The 9,204-nt window shown below is 38.7% G+C and overlaps 1 protein-coding gene across 1 annotated transcript in view; it reads left to right on the top strand.

Moving 5' to 3' along the window:
- The window catches only part of HSDL2 (hydroxysteroid dehydrogenase like 2), an 80,858-nt gene that overhangs the window by 36,979 nt on the left and 34,675 nt on the right, over positions 1–9,204 (top strand). The window contains exons 7-8 of the mRNA XM_006864727.1: positions 4,151–4,345; positions 7,937–8,008. Of these exons, the coding sequence (XP_006864789.1) occupies positions 4,151–4,345; positions 7,937–8,008 (267 nt within the window). The remainder of the gene's footprint in view (positions 1–4,150; positions 4,346–7,936; positions 8,009–9,204) is intronic.

Raw genomic sequence — 9,204 nt, 5'->3', positions numbered from 1 at the left:
TGCTCTGATCTTTCCCCCGCTTGGTCTTGCCCAAGATGGCAGATCCGGGAGCAGCTGAGCATCTTGGATTAGAAAGCAATGGGCTTCTTGCTACAAATTCCCCTAGCTGTAAGCCTTCCAGCCTTCCAAATATTCCTTTCTATGTGGTTCAGAGCTCTGGCACCATCCCCTGAGCCTGCTTGGTCTGGTATTCTGTGTTGTTGCTGATGGAGCTCCTCACTGCACTTCCACACAATCAGTCATCTTGTTTGTTCTCCTCAATATAATTTTTGATGGCTTCCAGTTTTTCTAGATCCATACTTTGTACATTCTGGGTTCTGACTATTACTGGGTGTTTGCAGCTGTTTCTTCCCAGTTTGATTTGTGCCATACCAGCAGATAAAGATCTCAAAAGCTTTGCTCCACTAAGGTCAACTCTACTTTGAGGATGCAGTTCTTAGTTGTATTTTGAGTGCCTTCCAACATGCAGGGCTTATCTCCTGGTTCTATATCTGGCAATGTTCTGCTGCTATTCGTAAGGTTTTCAGTAACTAACCATTCAGAAGCGATTTTGCCTCTCCTTATTCCCAGCCTGTCTTAGTCTAGAAGCTCTGCTGAAACCCACCCACCAAGGATGAACCTACTGGTATTTAAAATACTGGGATGTGGCTTGTAGCATCACAGCAGCATAGAAGACACCACAGTCACAGTGACAAACTGACAGAGGAAACAGAGGGTGGGAAGGAGAAAAGGGCTGACATTACTATTTTACTAACTTTGTTGGTGGTGTTTATGTTAAGTGCCATTGAGTCAGATCCAACTCATGGTGACCTTGTATAGAGTTTCTGAGAAGTGGCTGCTATGTTTGAACTTTCAACCTTGTCGTTTGCAGTCCAGTGCCTATCCTACAGTACCATGCCAGAACTCAAAATGCCTACTGCTTCATAAATCTTTATTGGTCTGATCAAGTGTGGTTGAAGTAAGAGAATTCACTTTTGGGTGTCTTTTAGGTAGGCTGGGTATGGGGAGTCTGGCAGTGTCAGCTGTTGCTTTTGGTAATGGCAGCAGAGAGGAAGATAATGAAAGTACTGTGGTGGTGGTGGTCATGGTGGTGTGCTATTGAATGATTCTGAGTTATAATGACACTGTATATAGAGTTTCTGAGGCTATAAATCTTTGTTGTTAAGTGCCTTCGAATCAGTTCCAACTCATAGCCACCCTGTATAGAGTTTCCCAGGAGTCGCTGGTGAGCTTGAACTGCCGACCTTGTGGTTCAAACTGGCCTTGCAGTCCAATGCATTAATCCTCAGCGCCACACCAGGACTTCTGTAAATATTTATAGGAGCAGAAAGCCTCATCTTTCTCCCTTGTAATGTCTGTTGTTAAGTGCTATTGTGTCTGCTCCGATTCATAGCAAGTTTGTATAGGGTTTCTGAGGAGTGGCTGTTGTAGTTGGCTTGCTGTGGACTCTGAACTGCTGGCCTTGCAGAAGTACAGTTGTCTTTGTCATTGTCGTAGTGTGCTGTGGAGTCGGTTCTGACTCATAGCAACCCTATACAGGGTTTCTGAGGCTGTTAATCTTTATGGGAGCAGAAAGCCTCATCTTTGTTCCACAGAACAGCTGGTAGTTTCGAACTTCTGACCTTACGGTTCGCAGCCTGATTTGTAACGACTACACTACCAGAGCTCCTTAGAAGTACAGTAAAAGACCCATACTTCACAGAAATGTGAGAAGTCAACTAGCTAGTGATGAAAAGGAGACAATGGTGGTTGCTGATCTCCTCCTCTTTCTTGTGCTAGAAACCAAAACTAGTTTTCTTGTTTTGTAGGGGGCTTCCTAACTAGGTTTAACTTGCAGCTTATACCACAGATCATTGTTCTAAGATAACCTGTGTTTGTTCTCATATTTACATCTCTTGAAAGCAAGATGCATGTTATAACTGATGATATATCATAGTTTAATTGGCAGCTTTTTTTCTTTCTTGTTAAGTACCGTCAAATCATAGTGAGATAAACTTTTTATATGGTGATATCTTAAATTTATTGAAATATAATTTGAGTATTTGTGTGTGGTTGGCGGGACTGGTAGGTGTTAAAGAGGTAAGCAAGCTCCCTCTCAAGAGACAGAGTAAAGGTAGGTGATATTTTAAGCCTGGGTAGCTCTGGTAGCGTAGTGGTTACGAATCGGGCTGTGAACCGCAAGGTCAGCAGTTCGAAACTATCAGCTATTCCACAGGAGAAAGATGAGGCATTCTGCTCCCGTAAAGATTTATAGCCTTGGAAACCCTGTACAGGGTCACTATGGGTCGGAACCGACTCCACGACATATAACAACAACAACATGAACTCCATATGTTTATGTTATAGAAGCTCTCCGATTGATTTTTAAGATTCTTGTGACTGGTTTGAGCAGGAGAAATAATAAGTTTTTGATACCCCTTCAAATTATTCTTTAATAAGACTTAAATTCTGGGGTCACTTTTAAGATTCTTTTGATCCAAGGCATACCTGCTTTCGTTGCATATCTGCTTTCATCACAAATCCTGTTTATATCCTTTCCCCAAAATCATCAATAAATTTCATTTGATTGACTCTATTGCTAATCTGTTTTTCTTCTGGTCATTTTATAACCTGCTGAGTTAGCCTATTGGCACTGCAAAATCTTTGATAAGGGTAACTGTACATTGTTTTGTCTTCTTTGGCGTTTTATTTTTCTTAAAAATATTTTTAAAGTAGTGATAGGGTTATTTGGGAGAACTGTTTCTTTCTTTTAAACTTTTTATTGTGAATTGAGTGAAGGTTTACAGAGCAGATCATCAGTTTCAACAAATCATCTACTTGTTTCATTTCATTGATTGCAGTACTCTCAATGCAACATCACTTATCCCACTTCCTCCCTGTGATTCTTGTTTCCTGTCTACCTTCTTTCCCAACTGTTCTGATGCTGCCCTTTTGATCTTGAATGGCTGACCATTCCATGGTATGCATACTTCACTAGTGCTATTGACCCCCTCGGAGAACCTATCTTGTTATGTCATGAACATGACAAGTTCTTTTTAAACATCTAATTTAGAATTTTTAAGTTTCTCATACTCCTGTAGCCTGTATTGAGATATGTCTTTATATGTATGCATATAGTCTCAATGTAGATTATCTTGAAATATTTATAGAAAATTTTGCAGTTATGGAGAAGATAGAATGATTGATTATAAACCCCAAGAACTTTGGCTAGAAAAGTTTGAGCTTTAGTCATATCATGGCTAAGGGCTTGACTCTTAGATCAGGCTTTCTGTACTCCAGCTCCTGTGTTCTTGGACAAGTTACTTAACCTCTCTGTGCCAGAGTGCTTTCATGTTTAAAATGGGAATAATAGTAGTACCTACCTTGTAGATTCTAAGAATTTGATACTATATGTATAGTATTAATAGGCCCAGCACAAGCTATACTTAATGAAAGTTAACTGCTGTATTTTCTTAGTAAGGCTTCACTTTACGAGTGTGACCCAAGCTCTTGAACTGTTGGTTAAGTTTTTAAAAAACAACTATTCTTAGTAAAGAAAGTTCAATTGCAAAGAAGACAAGTGTTTCCTAACTCAGTCCGTTTAGGACATTTTCTGAGTTAATTGAGCATTCTTTGAAAGAGGAATTTTCAGTAGATTGAAAGCTCCATGAAGGTGCTTCTGCTTTTTATTTCTTTGGTTCACACTCCTTTATCCCTCATACCTAGTAGAGTGCCTGATGTAGAATACGCACACAACAAATAGTTGTTGCAAGGATGGAAAACAAGCATTTTTAAAAAGTGGCTTTAAAAAAGTTTAAACTTTTCATGTTTAGACAGAACTGTGTTATTTCTGTATATGGTGGTTTAAAATAATGGTTTGATAGGGTACGGAGAACCCGCATGTTGCAAACCAATTTTGCAGTCCAGTGCATGAAGTCACAGCACCTCACCAGCGTTCTTTATAAGGCGGTGTTATGTAGAAGAAGGAATGTGTTCTTTACATAGTTCTGTCTGTAAAACATTTGACAATTTTCTGAAGTTCTCTGGACTTTGTTTTTATCACCTGAGAGATGGAAGAGATTAGAGTTGAAAATTGTGGCAGGTCATGCTTACTTGTTCCTTCCATAACCCTATTTTTTGATTTGGAATTGTGTTTGTGTTTTATTTACAGCCATACACACTGCAGCGATGGATATGCTGGGAGGATCTGGTATTGAAAGCCAATGTAGAAAAGTTGATATCATTGCAGATGCTGCATACTCCATTTTCAAAAAGTCAAAAAACTTTACTGGCAACTTTATTATCGATGAAAATATCTTAAAAGAAGAAGGAATACAAAATTTTGATGTCTATGCAATTAAACCAGGTAATGCTTATATATTTTTTAAGGTGGTTATGTGATTTTATAAAATGTTCTGCATGAATACATACTTACTTTGTTTGTGTTTGTGTTGTAATCTTACTTAGAATAGAGGACAAGGGGGAAAAAAAACAAACACAAAAGCATAAACAACAATATTGTTGAAGACTTTTAAAGTGTTGTACGGTGGCTCCATATAATAAACACTGGACTGTGACCACAGGTCTGTAGTTCGAGCCCGCCAGCCACTCCACAAGATAAAGATGAGACATTCTGGACCCACTAAGGTGGAAAGCCTCAGAAACCCTGTGCAGGGTAGCTATGAGTCAGAACTGCCTCCATGATAGCCAACAACAAAAAACAGATGCCAAAGGTCACATCAACTACTGGTCATTTCCAAATTCCGAAACCAAAAATGAAAATTTTAGTGTTTAATGTTGGTCTTAAAAGTCACTGAGTAAAGATTTTATTTGAAGAAATGATTCATAAGAGAGTTAAAAAGAAGACAAAAAATCCTTTTAGGATGAAAGGTTTTTTCCCATTGTTTGAGTGTAATCTCCTAAAGTTGCTAATGACAGTTGGTAAAGGTGAATGTATATTGCTTATCTCATGTAGGGTTTGTTTATGTTTGATTTATGTGTGATTTAAGAAGTTCAAAAGTTACCCCTTCCTTATGAAATTGTAGCATAGTGGTTACGAATCGGGCTGTGAACCGCAAGGTCAGCAGTTCGAAACTACCAGCGGTTCCGCGGGAGAAAGATGAGGCGTTCTGCTCCCGTAAAGATTTACAGCCTCGGAAGCCCTGTACAGGGTCGCTATGAGTCGGAACGGACTCCACGGCACTTAACAACAACAACAACAATGGTGATAAAGGATAGTTACTTTATAAAATATAACAACCTGGGTTTGCTAACCCTAAGGTCGGCAGTTTAAACCCACCAAATCACTCCTTGGAAACCACTCCTGGGTTATCAGTCCACTGCTTATCTTACAGTGCCATAGGAGGTCCTCTAAAAAATTATTTATTGTTAAGTCTAGTCTATTTGGACTCATAGAAACCTTGTATAGTATTTCCAAAGAACAGATGGTGGGTTTGAACTGCCGACCTTGCTGTTAGCAGTCCAGTGCTTATTCTGCAGCACCGTACCAGGACTCTAAAATATTATATGTTGTTGTTATTGTTAAGTACCATCAACTAAGTTCTGACTCATAGCTACTCTGCGTAGGGTTTCTGAGGAGCAACTGGTGGGTTTGGACTGCTCACCTTGTTTGCACTTCAGTGCTGTTCCTATAGCGCTACACTGCTATTCTTGTTGTTGTTGAGTGCCATAGAGTTGGTCCCAACTCATAGTGACCGTGTGTAGGGTTTCCAAGGAGCGATGGGTGAGCTTTAACCATCAAACTTGTGGTTCAAACTGACTTTGCAGTCCAGCGCGTTAACCCACAGTGCCACACCATGAGTCTGGCAGCGCCAAACTAGAAGTTCAAAATATTGTTGTTGTTGTTAAGTTCTGTCGAGTCAGTTCCGACCCATAGCAACCCTATATAGGGTTTCTGAGGACTATTATATAGTACGTAATAAATTATGTCTATAGCCATACCACCCTGAATGTACCCCGTCTCATCTGATCACAGAAGCTAAGCAGGATTGGGCCTGTTTAGTACTTGGATGGGAGACCACATGGGAATACCAAGTGCTGTAGGTGTTAAGGAGTCCTGGTGTGGTGCTGGACTGCAAAGTCAGTTTGAACTGCAAGGTCAGTGGTTCAAGTCAAAACCGACTCAAAGGCACTTAACAACAATAAATAATAGATAATATAGACAAAATGGTAGACATAAATGGGAGTTATGCTTATTTATATTGATATGTATTGAAATATTCATTAAACTGAGCTTCTAAGTAATTAAAGCAACATTTACATTTGTATCATCTTTGCCTGTTCAATTCAAACTGAGTTGAATTAAAAGCTTTTACAATTTGCCAAAGTGTATATACATGATCTATTTAACTTTCTCAGTCATCCTATGAGGAATGTACTATTGTCTATCGATAAAGAATGTGGGATTTTGGTGACAACTCAGATTGAGATTCTAACTCTGCTCTGTGTGTATGTTGAGTGCTCTCAAGTCGGGTCCTACTCATAGGGACCCTGTGTAGGGTTTCTGAGAGCAACTGGTGGGTTTGACTGCCTACTTTGTTGTTCTCAGTCCAGTGCTTATCTTGCAGCCCCACACCAGGGCTCCTCCTGGCTCTTCTATTCACTAGCTTTTGGCTTTGGGCATGTTGCTCACTTTCTGAACTTCATTTTCCTTATTGATAATGTTAAGGGAATAATGACCTTTATAAAGAATGTAATAAATAAATAAAGTACAATAATGTTTATGTATGGATTCCTGGTGTGGTGCTGTAGGATCTGCACTGCACTGTGAACCACAAGGTTGGCAGTCCAAACCCACCAGCTGCTCCTTGAAACCCTATATAAGGTCACTATGAGTCGGAACTAACTCAGAGGCACTTAACAGCAACAACAACATTTATATAAGGTGCTTGGCACAGTGTCTGATATAGAGTGCACTCTGAATATTCAGTAGTTAGTATTTATAAGAGAAAAAAATGCTCAGAGGGATTGAGCCTTAGCCTAAGAGTAGACAGCAGACAGAACATGAGCCAGACCTAGCTAGGTCTTCTGGATTGTAGTACAGTGTAATTATCACTTTAGATTTAAAAGACACGATTATTATCGTGAAAAACATTTAAAATTTGATGTAAATTAAAAATCCTACCCAGTGTTGAGGATGTAACATGACCGGGAATTTTGATGAGTGTTAGGATACAACAAAGATCATTGTATTCTTATCTTCAAGAAATGTTTTTAATCTTTGAGAGCAAGGAGGAAGATTGTTAGTAACTAACTCTGCTACAGTTTTGAAGGCCTTGTGACATACCGCATACGGGTATCTGTGTAATTTACAATAGTTAACTTGTTTTTTAATTCCTACTGTTAGTGGTGATGGAGTGAGAAGAAAAGGGAGAAAAGATAAATACACTGATGTTGAGAGACAACTTGTTGCTACTAAGTGTCATAGAGTCAGTACCAACTAGCGACCCTGTATAGGGTTTCCGAGGCTTCAGATCTTTCCCCCTTGGAGCTACTGGTGGGCTCAAACTGTGGACCTTTTGGTTTGTAGTCTAGTGCTTATCATATGGAGACAGTGATCCTTCTTAATGACTAACCTCTTCTTTCAGGAAGCAAGGTTAGAAATGAGTTCTGAGCACAATGGAGAAATATAGGACAGACGGTTGCTAGGAAAGGTGAGTGGGAGCAAAGACTCCTAGGACAGCAGTTAAGGCTCTACATCAGGTGACTTTAGTTTGATCTTGAAGTTGAAATTTATCATAGGCAAGGGTAACTGGCTTAGAGGAAAGGTAACTTGATGAAGATTGGATCGCTTGGAAGTTCTTATGGGAGTTTTCCTTTGCACTCAGATGATCATTAAAATAAAAACAGATAAAGTGTTGTTTTGTAAACAAGTACACTGTATTTTAATACATTGTAGGTGTCACATTTCCTGATTATTTTGGGGTTCATTTTTCAGGCCATCCTTTGTTACCAGATTTCTTCTTAGATGAACTCCCAGCTGCAGTTACCATGAAAGAGGACTCGCAAGGTACGATTTTGTCCTTATTTTATATAGGAAAATAAAGATAACTAATTTATGTATTTTTTCCAAAATATAGAACTGATCTTGTGACAGTGTAGTTGCTGCTGCTGCTTCTTTTAAATCATTTTGTAATTTAAGCTAGACAAGTAATGTGAGTGCTTAGTTAATTCTGGTAAAGAAGGTTGTCGTTTCCTTTTACCAGTAAGAAGGTTGTCTTTTTATTCTTTCTTAATAAATTCTTTACATTTGGCTAAAGAAAAATAAGTTGCCTGAAAAGTCCTCTTTTTTTTTTTTTCTTCAGTTTATACTTATTTTCCTTGCACTGTCTTTAGGTATTTCTGATTGATGTGTTATTTTGAGGAAAAATGTGTCACATCCAAATACAGCTCAGACCATTCATAGAGTGTGTTCTTTGTGACTATAGAAGCAATTAATTTCTAAGGAGGTTTTGCTCTTACTTAGTTTTGTTATTGTAACTCAGAAAAATAACCCCTTTGAATTGGTCCAGATTTTACATTTTAGTCTGTGTTCTGGCATTATGCCACACTGACTTACTGAAAAAGGCCAGAAGAAATACTCTTCAATGAGGGCCTTGGAAATAATCGCTGTCATACATCTTACTACTAATAATGGCTGTGCTTCTTCTAGGACCTTGCCATATTTTTGTCATATAGATACTGTGGATCCATAAGGGATCATATGTACTTTAGAAGTCTTCTAGAAATTTTACGAGCAAATTTCCCCTTTACCTTTACCAAGTCCATAACCTTTTTTGCAATACATTTTAGTGCTTAATCTCATGCTTGCCTTTTATGTGTTTCTTTTTATTTAGCCCAAATATTTTTAAACTGTTTTAAAATATGACATAGGCAATAAAAAAGGCAACATTCTTTTGTATTGAAAATTATAGTGGTGGTGGTTATGTGCCGTGGAGTCTGGAACCAACTCATAGCGGCCTTATATAGGGTTTCCAAGGCTGTAAGTCTTTACAGGAGCAGAAAGCTCATCTTTCTCCCATGGAACAGCTGGTAGTTTCGAACTGCTGACCTTGTGGTTTGCTGTCCGATTCGTAACCACTACACTATTGAAAATTATAGAAAAGAAAAAACTGCCTAGAGAAAACTCTATACAATTATGTCTTTAATTTCTTTGCCTCATGCTGCAGAGTCATTAGAAAAAAGGCTGGCAGTCTTTCCCCTAAA

The sequence above is a fragment of the Chrysochloris asiatica genome, unplaced genomic scaffold (genome assembly GCF_000296735.1).
Source record: "Chrysochloris asiatica unplaced genomic scaffold, ChrAsi1.0 scaffold00069, whole genome shotgun sequence".
Classification (NCBI taxonomy): domain Eukaryota; kingdom Metazoa; phylum Chordata; class Mammalia; order Afrosoricida; family Chrysochloridae; genus Chrysochloris; species Chrysochloris asiatica.
This window is presented reverse-complemented; position numbering and strand designations above follow the sequence as displayed.